Source organism: Miscanthus floridulus, chromosome 3 (genome assembly GCF_019320115.1).
Source record: "Miscanthus floridulus cultivar M001 chromosome 3, ASM1932011v1, whole genome shotgun sequence".
In the NCBI taxonomy this organism is placed as follows: Eukaryota; Viridiplantae; Streptophyta; class Magnoliopsida; order Poales; family Poaceae; genus Miscanthus; species Miscanthus floridulus.
Window position 1 is genome coordinate 17,069,823 of NC_089582.1, and position 21,772 is coordinate 17,091,594.

General features: G+C 44.1%; 1 protein-coding gene and 2 pseudogenes across 1 annotated transcript; 1 reads left to right on the forward strand and 2 right to left on the reverse strand.

The window, feature by feature from the left end:
- Positions 1-6,680: 6,680 nt before the first annotated feature.
- On the reverse strand, positions 6,681-16,691 carry LOC136543261 (uncharacterized; annotated as a pseudogene).
- LOC136545095 (uncharacterized) lies at positions 13,059-16,169 on the forward strand. Its single transcript, XM_066537137.1, has one exon. The coding sequence runs from the start codon at positions 13,546-13,548 to the stop codon at positions 16,051-16,053; it is 2,508 nt and encodes an 835-aa protein (XP_066393234.1). The 5' UTR covers positions 13,059-13,545; the 3' UTR covers positions 16,054-16,169.
- A 2,534-nt stretch (positions 16,692-19,225) lies between the features above and the next one.
- Positions 19,226-20,999, reverse strand: LOC136543262 (L-type lectin-domain containing receptor kinase SIT2-like; annotated as a pseudogene).
- Positions 21,000-21,772: the final 773 nt, after the last annotated feature.

Genomic DNA, 21,772 nt, shown 5'->3' on the forward strand with positions numbered 1-21,772 from the left:
ATAAACATGATTAGGATATCTAGGGTCTTCAAACCTGAGAGGTTGATCAACATAGATTAGTTCATTAATAAAGCCATTTAAAATGCACTTTTCATATCCATTTGATATAGTTTCATTTTATGATGTGATGCATATGCAAGGAGGATACGAATGGCTTCTAGTCTTGCAACCGGTGCAAAGGTCTCTCCAAAATCCAAGCCTTCAACGTGAGAGAACCCCTTTGCAACTAGTCTTGCCTTGTTCCTCACAACAATGCCTTGATCATCTTGCTTGTTGTGGAACACTAACTTTATTCCAATGACTCTTGCACCATGTGGTCGCCTCTTCAAGAGTCTAAACTTCATTGCGAGTGAAGTTGTTCAACTCTTCATGCATGGCATTTATCCAATCCTGGATCTTGAAGAGCTTCTTCTACCTTAGTTGGCTCAAAACAAGAGACAAAAGAGTGATGTTCAATAAAAGAAGCAAGTTTTTGTGAGCGAGTCATTACACCCTTTGATGGACTCCCTATGATGAGATCTTGTGGATGAGCTTAGTAGTAGAGGTGTATTTCTTCTATCAACCACTTGAGGGGGAGGTTGTGGAGCATCAACATCTTATGCTTGTGCCACCATTTGATCATGAGAGATATGAGTGTCTTCATTTTCTACTCTCCCATCTTTATCACCATCATGTGGCACACTTGATGAAGAGGGTGGATCAATGACTTGTACATCATCTTCATCATCTTTAGGTTTGATGTCTCCAACCAGAATGTTCTTCATAGCATCCCTCAATGGTTCATCACCTACATCATCAAGATTCTCATGTGCTCCTTGGGAGCCGTTAGATTCATCAAATTCCACATCATATGTTTCTTCAAACAAGCTGGTGGCATGATTAAATACTCTATATGCTTTGGACTTTGATGAGTAACCAACAAGAAAACCAATATCACAACGTCTTTGAAACTTCCCTAGGTGTTGCCGCTTCTTGTAGATGTAGCATTTGCAACCAAACACCCTAAAGAAGGAGACGTCCGGCTTCTTCCCATTGAGCAACTCATCAGGTGTCTTGCCAAGAAACTTTTGAAGGAATAGACGGTTGGATGCATAACATGTGGTGTTGATAGCTTCCTGCCCATAGAGCTTCGGGGGTGTTGTACTCATCAAGCATTGTTCTTGCTAGTGTGATTAATGTTCGGTTCTTTCTATCAACTACACCATTTTATTGAGGAGTATATGTTGCGGAGACCTCATGCTTGATGCAACTTCATCACAATAGGTTTCTATGTCTGTGTTGTTCAAATTCTTTCCCATTGTCCCTTCTAATCTTCTTGAGCTTCACTTCAAACTCATTTTGTGCTCTCTTGGCAAACTTCTTGAAGCATGATGCAACTTCGGATTTGTCATGAAGGAAGAATACCCATGTGTATCTAGAGTAGTCATCAACAATCACAAGACAATAAAGATTTCCTCTCAAACTCTTGTATGTTGTTAGTCCAAATAAGTCCATGTGTAGGAGCTCTAGCACTCTTGTGGTTGACATGAAAGCTTTTGTAGGATGAGTGTTTGCAACTTGTTTGCCGGCTTGACATGCACTACAAAGCTTGTCCTTCTCAAAATTCACATCCTTCAACCCTCTCACCAAATCATTCTTCATTAGCTTCTTGAGTGAGCTCATCCCAACATGAGCAAGTCTTCTATGCCATAGCCACCCAAGTATTGTTTTGGTGAATAGACATGTCTTCAAGTTAGCATCTTCGGAGGTGAAGTCCTACTAGATATAGGTTGTTGTATCTAAATCCCTTGAATATCACTTGTTCATCATCCTTCTTGGATACAACAACTTCCCTTCTCGATAAATAGGCATTGGAAGCCACGATCACACAATTGTCCAACGGATAGCAAGTTGAAGCTCAATGAAGCAACATATAACACATTTGAGATTGAATGATCATTTGATATTGTCACTTTGCCCAATCCTTTGACTTTGCCCTTTGAATTATCTCCAAATGTGATTCTTTCTTGTCCATCTACTTCTTCATCTAGTGAGGTGAACATACGAGGATCACCGGTCATATATTGTGTGCAACCACTATCAATTACCCAATGACATCCACCGGTCTTGTAGTTCACCTACACACAAGAGATCAAGCTTGTTTAGGGACCCAAACTTGTTGAGGGCCCTTGACTTTCTCTACAAGTGACTTTGCAACCCAAATTTTTTTAGGTCCTATTCTTGTTGGGAGGTCCTAAGAACATGACTTTCATTTTACCACTAGAATTCTTTCTAAGCATAGTAATGAGCATTGAAAGCAAAAGGTCTAGCATGCTTGGGCAAGGGTTGTGGTGGTGGAGTTTGACACTCATGGGCAAAGTGGCCTTCTTGTCCACACTCAAAACACTTCTTTGGCTTTGGCTTTTGTTGTTGTTGTTGAGCTTGAGCCTTCTTCTTCTCTTGATTTGTCCACATACCCAATGCCACTTCTATCCATCTTCATGATGATGTTCATTAGTAGCTCACTTTGAAGATGTTTGTCTCTTGTGAACTTGCTCAATCCAATCTTGAGATGCTCTTTTTCCAACTTGAGCTTCTTGTTCTCTTCCTTGAGTGCATCATTATTTTTCTCTTCCTTGAGTCTCTTGTTCTCTTCTTTTAGCTTCTCATTCTCAAGAATCAAGTCACCATCATGATCAAGAGTTTCTAGCACAATAGTGTTGTGAGTTTTGAACTCTTCAAAATCTTTCTTGAGCTTTTCATTATCATGCTTGAGCTTGACATACTCATCATAGTCATTGCACTCAACCACTTGCTTGCCTTTGCCACTAGATCCTTGCTCAATGCTCTCATCAATTAAATCATCACATGATGTAGCTATATCAATCTTAACAACATCGTTAGTAGCATCATGTGGATCATTGGATAAAAATTCTTGAGCAATGACAAGATTATCATGATTGATCTTAAGAGTAGTATATTCTTCTTTTAGCATGTTGTGGCTAGTGATGAGCTCATTGTGTATCCTCTCAAGTTTATCATGTTTTTCTTTAAGCTCTTTCTTAGAAGATTTGAGCTCCTTGAGTTTGGATGACATAGCATCATTTGCTTCTCTAAGCTCAACACTAGCCTTTTCCGCTATGTCACATTTAGCTAAAAGAGAATTATTCTTTACTTCTAGCTTGTCATTCTTAGCTCTAGTCTTTTAATGATCTTAGTGTATTGGTTTAGCAATTTAACAAGATCATCATAAGAAGGTGATTCATATTCATCATCATCACTATCACTATCATCATTGCTAGCATTTTCATTACCACTACTATCATCATCATTTGGTACCTTTCGTTCACCCTTGGCCATAAGGCATAGGTGAGTAGAGGATGATGGCGGTGGTGTCGGTGAAGATGATGAAGAGTCAATCACAATTGCGGCCACCTTCTCATTATCACTATCATCATCGGATGAGCAACTAGATGAATCAATGTCCGTGAGCCAATCACCGACGATGTATGCCTTGCCACTCTTCTTTTTCTTGTGGAAGTCCTTGCCATCTTTCTTCTTGTATGGCTTGTTTTTCTTCTTATCATCTTCATCTTCATTACTTGAATCATCTTTCTTGCCCTTGTACTTGTTCTTGAACTTGTCTTTCTTGGGCTTGGTGCATTGATGCGCTAGATGACCAAGTTCTCCACAATTGTAGCAATCCATCTCAGAGATTGGCTTCCTTTTTGTGCTAGTGAAGAACTTCTTTTTCTTCCCATCAAACTTGATGCCATTCTTGTTAAGCTTCTTTAGCATCTTAGGTGGTTCTTCTCACCATGAGAGCAAGACTTGCATCATCGACTTCATCATCACTTGAGCTCTCATACTCAATTCTTGCTTTGCCCTTCTCTTGGCTAGCTTTGAATGCTAAGTCTTTGTCTTTCTTCTTGGTAGAGGATGAGCCATCTTGTGGCATGATGTGCATGTACATTTCATGAGCATTGATCTTTCTCAAGATTTGTGTCGGTGTAGCTGGTGGAAAGATCACCTTGATGAAGCACGGTCACAATATGCCCATATTTATCAATGGGGAGGACACTCAAGATTTTTCTTACAACATCGGATGGTTGCATTTGAGTGAGTCCAAGCCCATTGACTTCCTCTACAAGAACATTCAAGCGTGAGTACATTTCATTAGCACTCTCTTTAGGAAGCATCTCAAATGAATTTAGCTTTTTCATGACAAGATGATAGCGTTCCTCACACTCGCTCTTAGTTCCCTCATGGAGCGCACAAATAGTCCGACCATAGTGTATGGGCGTCCTTGTGGTTCCTCACCCGGTTAAACACATCTTTGCAAAGGTCCTCTAAAGATGGTGTTTCTAGCCTTTGCATTCTATTTTTTCGTAATTGATCTCATCGCCTTGTAGGTGCGTGCATCCTGAGGTTTTGGGAATCCTTGTGAGGCGGCTCTAAGTATTCCAACATCTAGAGCTTCTAAATACGCCTCCATGTGGATTTTCCAATAAGGAAAATCATCCCCCTCAAAGATAGGAGGAGGACCATCCCTGTGATACATCTTTCTCTAGGCGGTTAAGCCTAAATACGTGAGCACGAGGCTCCTGATACCAATTGAAAGAATCAAGATGCCCAAGAGGGGGGGTGAATTGTGCTAATTCTAAAATTCTTTGCAATAATTAAACCCTACGATTAGCCCACTTCACCCCTTGTGCCTAGAAAGTGTTCTATTGTTCTACCACATAAAAGTTTAGCAACCTATGTTCCAATCCTACTCTAGAATGACAATTCTATGAATGTAAAGATAAGAATTGAATTGCCTCAAAGTAAATGCTTGAAGTAAATAGAGAAGGAGGAACGTGGTGATGTTTTGCCGAGGTATCGAGAGTTGCTACTCCCCACTAGTCCTCGTTGGAGCACCCGCGCAAGGGTGTAGCTCCCCCTTGATCCACTGCAAGGATCAAGTGCTCTCTATGGGTTGATTCTTCGACACTCCAGTCATGGTGAATCACCCACAACCGCTTATAATTTGAGTTGGGTCATCCACAAGCTCTCCAGATGATCACCAAGCTCTCAATCACCACCAAGCCAGTCTAGGTGATGGCAATCACCAAGAGTAACAAGCATGAACTCTCACATTGACCACGACAAGCCTAATGAGAAGGGTGGATGCACACTTTCACTACTCTTGCTTTTACTAATGAGGCCTCTCTTTTGGATTCTCAAATCTCAATCACCTCACTAGGACCTTGCTCTTCTTGGCACTCTCAAGGGTGTTTCTCAGCTGTAGTAATGAGCAAAAGTACCCCCTCACACAAATGGAGGAAGTATTTATATACCCACATTCAAAATGAACCATTATGTGCCTCTGCGGGGTGACCAGACGCTCCAGTCAGTTCTCCCCGAAAATGAGCAGTTAAGTGGTGACAGGACATTGAGCAGCGTCCGGTCAGCACTGACCGGATGCGTCCGGTCACGAAAACCGCTCTCTGAAACCTTACTGGAGTTGATCGGACACTAGCAGCCAGCGTCCGGTCGCTTTTCACTTCAGCGTCCGGTCCCACCAGACAACTTCACCTTGATCAAATGAACTGACCGGACTCTGTGCCAGTGTCCAGTCACACTGAAACCAGCGTCCGGTCAACATTTGACCCTCCATTCACTTCCAACTCGCGATCATATGTGAATGAAGTTTGCTCCAATTGATCTTAAGGCTATTTAGGAGCTATCTTGTGCTAGATTTGATAAGTGTGCACCACACCTAACCCACTAGACTCACCTAGGTCAAGCTACCCATCCATACCCCCCTTAATAGTACGGCCAAAGGAAAAACAAAGTCCTAAACTACTCTAAGTGTCTCTTCAACACCAAACGACACTTAGAACTAGTCTATCCTTAACCTTGTCGTCTATCCTTTGAAAACCGAAACAATTTCCATCGTAGGGGCATGACAACCATGATTGCCCAATCAATTGCATTACAATGACCTAACTTAATTGCATTTGCAAAACACACGTTAGTCACAGTAATCACGTATTGTCATTAATCACCGAAACCCAACTAGGGGCCTAGATGCTTTCAATAATGAGAATAATCATATGTGAATATTATAAATGAATCATAACCATCCACACTTTTCATAGAAAAAGGACCACTTATATCTGTGTGAATTATTTATAAAATTCCTAGCGCTTCATTTAGGCATCTTTCTTTATTTTCTTAACATACTTTCCTTTAATGCAATCAATACATTGTTCTAAATCTGAAAATTCTAATGGCGGAAGAATTAATTTCTTAATCAATTGTTCTAATCTTCTCCTCGAAATATGGCCTAAACTGATAGTGCCATAATTTCGATGATACATCATGAACTCTCTTCCTGCTTATTTCTTGCATTCATAGACGAGGAGGCATTCTCATTCTTAGTGCTCACAACATTCACATTCTCACAAAGTGATAACAAATAAAGCTCGTCTTGTCAGAAGACAAGACCAACACACTTATGATTAAACATTATCTTACATTGGCCATTACCAAAATGGCAATCATATCCATCATCGTCTAAATGTGAGACCCTTATTAAGTTTCTATGCAAAGAGGGTATATAAAGGACATCTGTAAGCTTAAGTACAAAGCCATCATTTAATTCTAAAGGGAGTTCTCCAATGGCTTCTACTTCAGCTTTGACTCCATTTGCCACCTTAATGTGTCTTTCTCCTCTTTGTAGGGTCCTCCTCATATGGAATCCCTGTAATAAATTTGCAATATGAATAGTTGCACCTAAATCAATCCACCAAGTAGATTTTGCATAACTTAAATACAAGGACTCATCAATAAATGTAATAATGTCCTCACCTTTTCTGATCAGGTGCTTCAGGAACTCTAGGACAATCTTTCTGGTAGTGTCCAGTCTTGTGGCACCATCTGCAGGTGTCCTTGTCCACTTGAACATAGTTGGATTTCTGATGGTGATCTTTCTGAGGGGCCTTTCGTTGTGACTTAGAAGAGGAGCTATTGTCCCACTAAGGTTACTCTTGTGGTTTAGCATTCTTGTTGTTAAAATTCTTCTTTTTATTTTCCTTCACATGGTTGACAGAGTCACCATGTGAGCTCTTAAGCCTCTCCTCTTCTTGCACACACATGGCAATGAGCTTCTTAGTGTCCCACTTATCTGGCTGTAAGTTGTAATTAACAACAAAAGTCTCATACTCTTTGGGCAAAGATGCAAAAAACCAAATAAATTAGGAACTCATCCTTGAGCCCCAAGTCTATTGGCTTGAGCTTAGATGCCATGTTGCTCATCTTCAATATGTGCTCTCTAATCCCTACACTAGAGTATTTCTCATTGACTAACTTCTTAATAAGAGTGCTTGTATAAGCCTTTGAAGAGCCAGTGAACTGACTCTCCACCTTCTTGAGATACCTAGTGGCGGTGGTACATTCTGGGATTGAACCCCTTATTGGATCCTCAATGGAGCCCTTAATCACCATCAAACACTTGCGGTTTGAACTATCCCACTTTGCACGATCAAGGTCGTACTTCATTTTCACTTCTGCATGGTCACGCTGTCGAGTAGCGAAAGCTGCATCAGTCTCATTTGCTTTCCCTCATCGGGTCCACTAGCTCAGTGGGACACGGAGAGATAAGTGCTAGATCATTGTCGGACAGCGCAAGTGCTATGTCAAGCTTCTCTCGCCATACGTTACAGTTGCTTTCATTGAGAGGCGGAATGGACGAGATAAACGTCATTGGGTTATTGCCTGAAACAACGTCAGAGAAAGTGGGAAACAATTGACATAATAATTGCATGCCGTAATTTGAAGTTGGTCAAAATTAATATATATATATATATATATATATATATATATATATAATATGCTTCTACATTAATTCTACATCACCGTTGGCAGAAATAGAACTAATGCATGGAAAAACTCATGAATAAAAAAATTATAATATTGCTATTATCAACGTTGGTTAGAAAATAACAATATCATAATCTAACTTAACCAAAAATCACTACTCCTCCAATTAAAATTTCTCGTTGGTTCTAAGATTAATTAGAGGATAGACTTAAACATAGCAGTGGAAACATGAAAAACTACTTTTTCATAAGCATTATGTACTGATCTACTCTCTAAACAATATACACGCTGGTGCAAAAAGAATAGAGATTTAAACATCCAAATTTGAGTTAAAACCATCACATAAATGCTTCTGACAATTACAAAAGTAAAGCTCTTCTTCTACTATTCATAGGGCCCATTCAGGAATTAGGCCCGTGGCCCTCTCGCTCCTCGCGTGCTCGCGACCCAGCAGCCCACGCATGCTACTGAGCTCCCCCGCTCCTAGGCCACAACCTGGGCCTAGGCCAGGAATTCATCTTCCTGTTCTTAGCCGTCGGATCCGATTGGGAGGTCCTCTGTGGCTTTCGGCCGATCAAAAACGTGACTCGGCCGCTCCCCTGAAACCCTAACGCATTCTCCACTTTCCTATTCTCTCTCAATGCCACAGCCGGAAAAAGGAGGAGCAGCGGTGATGCCCACCCGTGGCGGCCGGAGAAGGGTAGCGGCGCCGCCGCCGGTCCCCTCACTGGCGCGCGCGCTCGCCCTAGGCTGAGCGCGCCGCCGTCGAGCGGTCTAGGCGACGGTGCCCTAGTCCCCCACACGCGCTGCGGTGGGGCTCGCTCGTTCTACCCGCGCACTGTCGACGGACGGCCGATGGTGAGAACTCTTCTTCCTGCACGACGGCGGTGGCGAGGGAAACCCGGGTAGGTCCGCTCGTACCTCTCTGTCCTTTCTTCTAGGGTTAGGGTTAGGGGTTGAATCAAAATCGCAAATCGAATCATCTCCTTCTACTTTCTACCCCGATCTAGATCTACACACTAGGTAAGGCTCAACTGATACAATTGTTAAATACTTAGGATCAATAGGAGTAGATCTAGTGGGTAATTTAACTTGGCATCTGGGATAAAGTAACCTAGAACATGAACTAGAGAGAGAGAGAGAGAGGATTGAAGTGGCTGACCATCGGTGGGCTTGGCGAAGCTACTAGCCATGGCGTTGGTGGTGAGGTCGGCGCAGTCCAGTGGTGTTGGTGTCCGGTGATGGAGGTGTCCGGTGGGGAAGCACAGTGGCAGTCGGGTGGCGGTGCTTCCCGTCGCTTCAGCGCTACCCTCTTAGATTAGATTAGGGTTGGGATGTAGGTGAGGAGAATGGCGGCTCAGGTCAACCTCGTACCCAGTGCCCCGGCCCCCACCTTCCTCTTTATAGCGTTGCGCGACAGAGGGGCCACCAACCATGATTGAGTTGGGCGCTCCCGATCAGGGCATGGATCAAAGGCCCAAATTAGCCGTTGGACCAACTTGATATATATATATATATATATATATATATATATATATAGAGAGAGAGAGAGAGAGAGAGAGAGAGAGAGAGAGAGACACACACACACTCCTTCATGATAAGCCATCACAGCAGTTTGCTGGTTCATGACAAGTCTGTACTTATTCACGGCTCCTCTGCATCCATCAGCCCGTACATGCAAATTAAAGCCGTTCAATACATAACCATCACATCACGAGACATCAATTCCCAGCAGCATAGCAGCGGCATAGCACATAGCTGTAAGTGGAGATCTCTCTTTCTACCTATCAAAATAGAACCAAGAAGCATCTGATGACTTAAATCAGTGTTATCTTTTCATTTCTAGTTTTTTTTTAAAGATTTTGCATTGTACATTTCCGTTGGAGCATAAAATAAAAGCTAGCGGGGTATACTTATTTCTTTGCCAACTTTGTTCTATTGTTAGGATTGGGCAGTCAGCTAAGCTTATGGCTGGGGTGAATTCCACCACAATTTGCTTCGACGATGTTTCACTGCAGCAATGTTCCTCGAGCATTAGGTGCTCTCATGAATCAGTGTCAGCCTTCCAAAAGACCATGGGACGGACCTTGTTGCAGGTTAACATGCTGGTACTTGCTGAAGCTGTTCTATCTGGAGTAATAGTTGCGATTGGCGCCTTTGCGCAGCGGTACCGCCACCACCCCATCACAAGGTTCATCTTTCTCGGAGCCACTACCATGTTATTGCCTATTACGTCGTACGTCGTGTCCACAATCACACAATCAGCACCAATACCAATGATTACGTCAACAACAAAAACCTTGCAACTTTGGCAGCATCATGCCGTGGAGGTTTTCATTATTTTACAGCTGTATCATGGGCCGAGAGAAGTGGCGAGCTGATAACACTTCTCTGGGCCTTGCTCACACATGCTGGGATCATGAGTTGGCCTGCTGACGCTGGTGACGCTGCTATTGCTTAGACCTGATTTTTTAATATCGATAGGTTGGTTTCCATGTATACATGGTCTGTAGATCAGTATATGGTTTCTCTGTATTGTGTCCTGCACCTTTTGTACTCTTAAATCTTGATCGTGGCGTGTCAATTGTCACTTTTCTTGATTGATGGCGTGTCAATTCCTATTATTGGGTTGTTCTAACTTGTTATATATAGTAGTATAAGCACTGAGTCTGAGCATTGAGCAATGTATTGCTTGTTATTACTGGTGACAAACTGACAACCAAGGCTAACTGCAGCTTAACCTTCGATGACTACTACCATACATATGGAGTTCATGGACATTCATCCCAAGCCCGTGTTCATTTTCACCCCCGTCTTCTGCGTCTCTGACAAATTGAGCGGCCCTACGGAAGGCGACTGTGGCCGGCACAGCCCGGCGTGCGGCCGATGGCCAGCAGCCAACGAGGCCAGCCAACGGTGCAACAGCCACGGCCAGGAACGGCCAGGCAGCAGCAGCGCGAGCGCGGTGACTGCACACGGGCGCGCAACGACGAGCAGTGTCGTGCATGAATTTTGAAGCGTAGCAAAAGTTACTAACGATCACAGTTGAGGTTCAACTAACTCCCCTATCGTAAGGTCCACATTGCCAACGATCTAGCAACGCCATCGCCATGACCGGAGAGCAACCAGGGAAGGAGATAGATGGATGCCAATATGAGCTCGTCGCGCTAAACGCCAGCTTACGGACAGACCGCCAACACGTGGTTTACCGCGCGTTCCAACGAAGTTGGGGAATTTTTATGAGAGCAACGTGACATCCAACACCGCTTCGACCTACACCATACTCATGTACTCACTTTGATGCAATCAACAATACCAAAACATGCAGCTAGTGTTTAAACATTTTTGTTAGAAATTAAATATCAAAATAGCATTGTCTTGCTACTTTTCCATACTTAGGAAAGTTAAGGGTTTTATTTGAGGCTAAGTAACCATTAACTCTTTTGTCGCAATTTTTAATAGATCTAAGCCTTGTTAACTTCAACCAACAAATACTTCATGCAATAGTCCATACCTTATACTAATCCGTAGGAGCAAAATATTTAAGCACCATTTAACTATTTTGCTCAATATAATTTGTCAAAAATGGTATTTTAACAATAGTTCAGGTATTTGCCGACTTAACGAAAAGAGCTCATCTTAACGTCAAATTTGATTTTTGAGCTCCCAAAACACTAGTTATCAACATCTATTTTCCAAAAGTTAAAGTTGCATTTCATCTACTAAACTTGTACTTATTTTTTATTTAAGTATTAAATACAAGTTATGTTTGATCCTTGTTCCTAGAAATTGTTTTTCGCCTCATGTGCGTTATACATTTTTAAAACCTGGAAACTTGTTAAGCTAATCCTTCCCCGTCCTAAATTTCGGTGCTAAGCAAACTCGTAACACCAGGGGTGTTATAGTGTGCCTGGATGCACTTGAGTGTTTCACGGTAGTTTCCACAATCCGATATAATACAAATAAATTACGGTGGGTGAAGCGAAGACCCGTTATGCTCGAGTTTGTATATGATTGGTCATAGAAAAAAGAAGTGGTTCCTCGCCGTCCGGAAGTCCACGCCCTCTTTTCTTCGCAAATAGTGCCGGAGCCAGAAATTATACATAGAGAGGGTCGAACGACCAAATATAAATAATATAGTATAACTAATTTTGGTATATATAGGGATCAACTATATATTGAATATGGCACATAAATCATCATCATTAATTATAAATACATTGAGTTTGTATGATATTAAAAAATACTATTTTTTACCCGTCAGGGTCATTTAAATTGTCTTGACCGCTTTCTTCCTTCAAAAATATTGAATTATCTCTCTTTTAGGTATTATGATTATCTTTCAAAAATAAATTAAAAAAAGCTTAAGCTACATCATACTAGCTTACGTGAAATCAGAATTGATGTAACCAGCGTGAAATCAATCTGTACTACCAAAATCCAGAATTGATGTAACCAGCGTGAAATCAATATGTACTACCAAAATCTTGCTGCATATTGCTTGCAGCTTGCGTGGATGCGCCTGTGCGGCCTGTTGTGCTGCTACCTACTTCTGGCCATTGGCCTTGTTTGGATCCATGGGTTAGAGTTAGTTTAGGCTAGTTAGAGCTCAACTAGCCCTAAAGTAGCCAAATAGGAGGGCTAGAGTGGGTTATTTGCAACTAGCCCACTCTAAAAAACTATCCCCCTAAAGAGGTGATTATTTGGGCTAGTTGGGGCTATTTGAGGTGGGGTCCACTGTTTTCTCTCTACTTTCACCCGCACCAATGATTTGAAAAACACATTTATTATCATTTTAACCCTTGTATCCAAACATCTCTTAGGCTAGAGTTAGTTCAGGGCTAGTTCTGAGCTAGAAACTAACTCTAACCTCTAGCACAGCTAGAGTATCCAAACAGGGCCATTGGCTTGCCGCCACGGCGTGCAGCCGCCACCTGCCGGACGGGCAGCCGCCACCTGCCGGACGAGGCAATGATAGTGATGCATCGAACAGCCAGTGTCCTTTGTTGTTTGATCCTCAGTTGTCATCTTGCTCTTGCCATGGTCATGGAAATAGCAAACGGGCAAACAACTCGGTCTGCCATATGTCAGCTAAAGCGTACATCAGCACAAATAACAAACTAAAAAAATATACTGGCTCTGTTCAGCTTACCCCATATTCGGTTTGTTCGACTCGTTTTTTCAGCTGGAACAGTGTTTTTCTCTCACAACAATTCAAGCATAACAGTGTTTTTCAGCCAGTTTCAGCCAAGTTCCAGACCAGCGAACCCACAAGTTTTTCATTAACCTGTACCCTGACCAAGTCACCTCAGCTCGCCGCTTCGGCCAGCAAGACGGCCAACGACCTATCCCTGCCTGAATCCAAGTGTTCCCTTCTTCGATGATCTCGTCGACAACCTGCAGAGGCTGTCTTATCTTCAGACACGCGCTTAATTTGTGCGGTGAGATCGATGATGTCTTTAACCCAATGTCTCTTGAACCCTGGCATCTATCGGAGGAAACTATACACAGCACTGGCAGAAGCAGAAGCACGCAATAGATATAACCATCAGCCCATACATGCAAATTAAAGCCGTCCAATACATAACCATTCACATCACGAGATATCAATTCCCAGCAGCAGGATTTATCCAAAAAAAATAATTCCCAGCAACAGCAGGCAGCGGCATAGCACACCTGTAAGTGGAGATCTCTCTTTCTATGTATCAAAATAGGACCAACTTTAGGCGGCTCCTCTTCAGTTTCATCCGAAACAAAATGGGCCAACAAGCATCTGACTTCACTGCTGCAATTTTAAGATACTTTTTAAGATTTTGCATTGTACATTTCCATTGGAGCATAAAAGCTAGCTGGGTATACTTATTTCTATGCCAACGTTGTTCTATTGTTGGTGTTTGGCAGTCAGCTAAGCTTATGGCTGGGGTGAATTCCACCACAATATGCTTCGACGATGCTTCGCTGCAGCAATGTTCCTCGAACATTAGATGCTCTCATGAATCAGTGGAAGCCTTCCATAAGACCATGGGAGCAACTTTGTGGCAGGTTAACATGCTGGTACTCACTGATGCTGTTCTAGCTGTAGTACTAGTTGCAATTGGCGCCTTCGCGCAGCGGTATCGCCACCACCCCTTCACAAGGTTCATCTTTCTCGGAGCCACTACCTTGTTATTGCCTATTACATCATACGTCGTGTCTACAATCGGCACCGACACCAATGATTACGTCAACAACAAAAACCATGCAACTTTGGCAGCATCATGCCGTGGAGGTTTTCATTATTTTACAGCTGTATCATGGACGTTCCTCATTCAGATCACCATGATCAACACTAGCATAATAGTCGCTGTTGATGATAGGGAAGAAGGTCGCAACAAAGGTCCCCCTATCCAGTTGCTTTTTCAGGGTCTCTGGACCATCTACCTTGGTGTCTATGCCATGGGACCGATTACGACCGATATCTGGCAACTTTACCTTGAATTGATGCTTTTTGCTATCATTTGTGCTAAAATTGTGTTAAAATGTTATGCATTTGTGAAGGCCCGGAAATCCTTTGCATTTGGGCGTAATCCTCGTCTTATTTCTGGGTACATGGAACAACTACAAGAAGCAATTCAACCCAATGGACCATTGGTAGGTGAGGATCCTCCTCCTCCACTCTTGGTTATGGGAGAACAAGATAATAATGTGAATATGCGTCCTCATGGGTATTTTGTCAATGCAATTGGCTTAGTGACCATTGACAAGGTTTGGCAGTTGAATGATGAGGTTTTCCGGTCAATGCAACAGTTAAAAGACCTGTGCTTGTCATTTTCATTGTTCAAATTGTTGAGATGTCGATTTGCGAGGTACGAGCACGCCAATGATAGATCTGTGGGGACTCCTAACTTTTTCTGGAACTTCTTGCTGAGAGATGGCAACCATGAAAGGGTCTTCCAGGTGATTGCAGATGAGCTTTCTTTCATTCAAGATTACTACTTCTCATCACTTCCAGTCTCCTACTCGAAGTATTGGTTGCCAATGTTGAGTGTCTGTATCTCACTCTTGAGCATAGCTTACTGCATCTTGGCTACAAGATTCATCATGATGGGCCTCCTGTCGAATTGGAACACTAAGTATAGCCATCAGCTGCGTTGTCATTTCTGGTGCAACGAGAGGCACTTGATAAGCAACAGTCAGGACAAAAATTTTGGATCCTTTTTGTTTGATGACATTTCTTTATTTTTGCTTATCGCACTAGTTGTGATAGCGGAGGTGAGGTACATAGAGTCCTACATTTTCTCCAATTGGACCAAAGTAGCCCTCATCTGCCACTATATAAACCATGCCGCTTTGCAGCATTCTGTTTGCATGAAGAAATGTTTTGGTTTTCTGTTGCAATGCAAGTGGAAGCTCATGAAGCACGGGGATGAAAAAATGGGCCAGAGTTCAGTGTTGGTAGTTCACCCCAGAAGAACCCCACTTGTTCTTCTCAGGCGTCTCCTGCGTCTCCCAGACCTTGATAGAAGTGTGAAGATACCTGACGCGGTGAAGGTCAGCATCTTTGATACTTTGCGGCGCTACAGGCAGCACAATTGGCACCGATTGGGCAAAGGCACAGAATCTCTACGCCGCAGCCCAGTAAGAAACAGATTTCTCTTGTTCTGCAGTAGAAACAGCACATCTGATACTATACTTACATGGCACATCGCCACATGCATCCTTGAGTTATACCAACATGGTCAAGGACAAGGTTTTCAGGCCAATTTCAATCACAAGGTAACTGCTACTCACCTTTCACGGTACTGCACATACCTAATGGCCTGGTCCCCGGATCTGCTTCCAGATGATGATGAATGGAGCAAGAGCCTATATGAGGCAGTCAAGGAGGACGCTAAGCGTGCCCTGGTGGGGTTCAGTGCATTGGCACCGAAGTCTGAATACGAGCAGGTGGTCCGATTGCTAAGTGACAATTCTTTAAAGAATGAAGTTCTCAGGAACGGTGTGAGGCTTGCAGGGAAATTGGTGGAGTTGACAGAAGGAGAGGCATGGATGATGCTGGCTGAATTCTGGTCAGAGATGATCCTGTACATCACTCCCTCAGAAAATGTCAGAGGTCACTTGGGGGCCATCGCGCGGGGCGGCGAGCTGATAACATTTCTCTGGGCCTTGCTTACACATGCTGGGATCAGGAGTTGGCCTGCCGACGTTGCTGGCACTGCTATTGCTTAGAGCTGAATTTTTTTTTTCTGACATCCATAGGTTGGTTTAATTTTGATGTATACATGGTCTGTAGATCAGTATATGGTTTCTTTGTATTGTGTCCTCCACCTTTTGTACTCTTAAATCTTGATAGTGGCGTGTCAATTGCCACTTTTCTTCATTGTTGGGGAAGTTGTGGGTTCAGCTAGATTCCTATTACTGGGTTGTTATAACTTGTTATATATAGTAGTATAAGCAGTTAAGCACTGAGTCGTCTGTGATCAATGTATTGCTTGTTATTACTGGTGACAAACTGAAAACCAAGGCTAGGTAACTTTTTAATAAATTTCAGTAGGGGCTCACACCCCTCCTGTTTCATAAAAAAAAATTACAACCAAGGCTAGCCTATGGTAGTAGTTATCTAAGGTTAAACTGCATTTACCTAGCCTATGGCGGATCCAGAAATGGAGTAGGGGGGGGGTAAGACGCTAAATCATTGAAGGGTAGTAATCGTACTAGCGGCACACCAAAAAAATAAAAGATGTACCAAAAAATAATGATGTAAAACAACAGATTTGAACAGAACAAGTTACCTTCTTCATGAAAATTAACTCACCTTCCAACGCATCAACACGCCGGCTACATTGAGCAATTCTTTTCCCGTTCGATTTCTGCCAAACTTTCATACGGGTTTGTCGTATATAATGAGGCACAAAAAAAAAAAGTAGGAAAAAGCGAATGGGTGACCTGTCAGCCTCCCTACGAAGCAAACCTCCTCTGCGTCAAAACGTCGAAAAGCCAGCGCGCGCAATGTCCGCCACCACTAGCGTTTCCCTCGTCGTCACCGATGCCGTCTGGGCAGAGCCGGAGATCAATTCTACTAGCCAGGCATCCGACGACCTGGCCTGGGCAACTGGCGGCCTGGCCTAGGCCGCTGGGCGCCTGAGCGAGGCCGGCAGCCGGCCAGCCGGGGGGCGGGAGCTGGGTGACCGGCGGCCTGGCCCTGGCGGGCAGGGGGCAGAGAGGCAGCGACGGGTAGCCTCGGAGACGGAGTCGGACCTCGGAGGGCCGACGGCGGGAGCTGGAGGCGGAGGCGAGCGTCCGACGCCGACGAGGCGAGCGGGAGGGGCACGGCTGGTGCCTGGCGGCTGACTGGTGGTTGCGAGTTGGGCGTGGAGGGGGTTGTTGGGCTGGATCTGAAGATTTGCTCCCTAAATTTTTGGCCCATGACCGGGGCTACCGGGACTGCAGCCCACAGTTACAGGACAGATGCACCTGTCAGCATTAGGGCCTGTTTGATTCGCCCAGTAGCTACTAAATTTAATAGCTTTTAGTTATTTTAGTAACTATTCAACCAAACGTTATGACTAAAAGCTACTAAAAAAGTCTAGTCCTCTCTAGTAACTCTGTAGTTAATAAGGGCAGTCCCAATGGTGTATTGATGATGGTTTCTATCCTCGTTAAATGACTTGCCACGTAGGCAAAATGCTGACATGGCAGCGTAATTAATGAAGAAAGAGAGCAAAAATCCTAGAAATGGTTTCCTCATGAAGAAATCAGGTCTTCTCTTCACCAAATGTACCAAGAAATCATGAAATCGTCATTGGGGAGAAACCACCAGTTTCTAGGGGGCTCGTGCCGCACTCCCATTGGAAGAAGAAGATAGAGTTGGGAGAGAGAAAGAGAAAATAATTATTATACAAAGACACCTCCACTGTGGAAGGTAGTTTCTATAGATGATTTCTTGTGCTATGGAAACCGTATCCGTTTCTTCTATTGGGACTGCCCTAGTGTATTGATGATGGTTTCTATCCTCATTAAATGACATGTCACGTAGGCAAAACGCTGACATGGCAACGCAATTAATGAAGAAAGAGCAAAAATCCTAGAAATGGTTTCCTCATGAAGAAATCAGGTCTTCTCACCCAATGCACCAAGAAACCATGAAATCGTCATTGGGGAGAAACCACCAGTTTCTAGGGGGCTCGTGCCGCACTCCCATTGGAGGAAGAAGATAGAGTTGGGAGAGGTAAAAAAAATAATTATTACTCATAGAAACCATGGGTTGGAAAGCAGTATTTTTTTATATGGTATTATAGAAACTACTAGTTTCTTTCATTGTGACTGCTCTAAAAGTGACTAAACCGTTTAGTAGCTACTAAAGTTTAGTAGCTCGAACCCAACACCGCCTAGTCTCTGCCACGAGGATGGAACATAGTCAAATCCTCCAGACGGCATCAGGATTCATTAGGCGAAAATCATAGATCAAAGATTTGAAGCCAACGCTTGGCAATCAGCATATATACTCATTTCCAGCCACCAAACCCACATGACAGTCGTACTAAGATAGAAGGAAAATATCTAGAGAGTGAGAGAAGACAGCAAGCGCAAGCGCAAGCGCACAACAGACCTGCAGTGAAATTTGACAATCAGGCAGTCCATGGCAAGAGGGAATTTTCAACGAATGCTGGCACAGACCTGCAGTGAATCAATGCTCCTGTTAGATAAGCTACAGGGTAATGTAGAAGCAACAAAAGCTCTCAGAATTTAGGTGCTTGCATTGTGGACTTGCATATATTTAGCGCCTCTGTTTTTGCCAGACTGTGTTTAGTTGTTTCTCTGTGTTATGGTGGTTTCGGCTCGATGTAATGTAAAAAGGCTGATCATTTGGTGTAGTATCTTTCATTTCTGTTGAACATTTAATCTCTGGCGTAAGGACTTGATGATCCATGCCGCGTTCAGTTATTTTGCTAAGGAAATATGGAGTGGAGTGTGTCGTTATTACTGTTATAGTATCTTTATTCTGAGTTGAAGTTGTTTTAGCAGAGCACTTATTGGTTTAATGTGTTTCAGTGCTATATAACCTTATTAAGCTTCAGGACGCTACACTTGGCATCAGGACCAGATGCCCATTTTGTTCCCAGAAGACAGACACTAGCAAGCCACGACACAGCCTGAACCCAAATCTGTGAAACAGTTCGTTTTTTAGGTTTTTTTGGTCCAAAAGCCCAAGACTCAGTGACCGAACGAGTGGTTTGACTTTTATCCAATGAAAAAGAAAACATTCATACTTGATATATGTAATAATGACTGAAAAAGGAATGCCAACGCAAGGACGATTATTCTGAAGGTCTTGGTGCACCCACAAGTACAAGTACAATAACTAGTAGTACCAATCTACTTGTACCTTACTACCACCGGTTCATCTCCCTCCAGAGAGGTCAGTAAGTGTGCCACAGCTCACCGTTGTTGCTGCTTGTGACAAGATGTATGAATCAAACCCTTCACTTTGCATCAAGAATTGCATACCAAGGGTCAAGCTTTCTGGCATTTGCTCTGGCAACTTCATGTCTCCATCAAGGTATTGCATGACTTGTCGCATGGTAGGCCTAGAATCAGGAATTGGATGGGAGCATAGCAACCCTAACTTTAGCACCAAGATGGTCTGGTTAATGTCAAACTCATCTTGTATCCTTGGGTCTACTACTTTTGTTAGTAGTCCTTTGTGCCATTTCTCGAGTACCCAATCGACCAACATCGATACTCCGTTGTTCTCCCTGTTGTGTTCAACAGGTCTTCTCCCACAAGTGACCTCGAGAAGAAACACTCCAAATGCAAACACGTCGGTGATAGGGGATGCCTTTCCGGTACGCGCCAACTCAGGTGCTATGTAGCCCACGGAGCCAACAACATGCGTGGTTTGCGCATCGATACCATGGTCATACAACTTTGCTAGACCAAAGTCACCAAACAGGGTTCAAAATTTCGGAGAAATTTCGCGAAATTCGGTAATTTCGATGGTGGCTGAAAGAAAAATCCGAAATTTTATAATACACTAATACATGTGTTATATAACATTAGACTTAATTTTTTATTGTTTATATTGCATATTTTTGTATTCAATAGATGTATAGTCATAAATCATACTAATATTTGTTTAGATTTAAATGTTTTTTAGAAAAAACATACTTCATGTGCTAGTCTCTAAAAAAATTCGCCGAAATTTCGGCCGAATTTCGCGAAATTCGGTAGTTTCGGTGGTGGCCGAAATTTTTGCAATACCGAAATTGAAAACCTGGCCGTGCATTCATCTCATTATCAAGGAGGACATTGCTTGCTTTAATATCTCGATGGATCACAACTTGGTCCCACTCCTCATGAAGGTAAAGCAATCCTGAAGCGATGCCTTTGATGATATGAAACCTTTGCACCCAATTCAAAGACGGCTTGCCATCTTCAACATGAAAATACTTGTCAAGGCTTCCATTTGGCATAAATTCATAAACCAAAAGAAGTTCACCTCTTCTTCGACAAAGGCCAAGTAGTGGCACTAGATTGCGATGCCTCATACGGCCAGTACTAACAACCTCGGCTATAAATTCCTTGATATCTTGTCTTGACTCATGGGACACCTTCTTCACTGCGACCTCCAGTTTGGACATTGGAAGAACCCCTCTGTACACGCTCCCAAATCCCCCTACACCAAGCGGGTGCTTGGTCTTGAAACCGTGTGTTGCACTGAACAAGTCCTTGTATGAGAAACGATGCGGCCCAAACTCAACTTCTCAATCCTCTCGAAGCTCAGCATACTTTAACCGTCTCCACATAAATTGGAAGATGGCAACAACTACCACAAGAATGAATACTGCAGTTGCTATTGGTATGACGATTTCCATGACCTTAGAAGAATTCTTCGAACCTTCATGGGGCAGCTTAGGTAGCTTGTCTACATCAATACCTGGAGCAGATTGATTCATAGCAAAGCTCCATCTGAGAACATAGTGCTGTGAATCAATACTCCCCTTGGCGGCTTCCTCGTCGTCCCGCCGCAATTTCGCCGACAGGGCCTCGAATGCCCTCTCGGCCTCGTCAGCAAGCCGACGGGCCTCAAGCACCCGTGACCGAAGACTACCCGCCTCTTCAGCAAGGGGAGTCAGCTCAGCCACCTTCTGCTGGGCGGCAGCAAGCTGAGCCATCACCTCCCTACGCAGCCGCGCCTCCTCGACGAGGCGGTCCTAGGTTCCCTTCTGCTCACGAAGGAACCATGACTTCCCCCGGCAACGAGCGATGAGGGACTGAGAGAAGACGATGGTCAGAATACAAAAATATGTGAAGAAAGGAAAAAGTGAGAAGTAGATCAAGCAAATACCCAGCGGAACGACAACATCGGCCAAGGCACCTCGGGCATGGTCTAGAGCTTCGAGCAAGGACGTGACTCCTATGTCGAGGCTCTCCCACTTCATGCTCTCGGCGGCGTCATCGAGGGTGAAGAGCGTCGACGCCGGGTCCTCCGGATTTGTCCACCGGAGCAGGGGCTCGCCCCACGCAGGCAAGTCGCCGCCCACCGACCTCAGGGCCAGAGATGACTCCCTGCCGGCTCCAAGCGCCGCCGAGCACTCTCACCGCGACGTTCCCCCCAGAACGCCCCCTCCTACGACGAAAGGGGTCGGCGGTACGGGCGCCGACCTCTCTCCCAGCACCATGACGTCCGGGGACCCCTCGGCCGCGTCCCTCTCCGTCCGGCTCACGCCAGACTCCATCACCTGGGCTGCCGACGGCGCGGGTTGCGCCGGTACCTCAGGCGTCACCACGATAGCGCCCGGCTGTGACCCGCCTATCACAGTCGCTGCCACCTCCACCTTTGTTGGCGGGGTCACGACCGGCTGCGTCGCGCCCATCGCGGTCGGCGCCACGAGCGTGGTTGGCAGCCTCGCCCGCCCCATCGTTGGCAGCGGTATCGATGCCATCG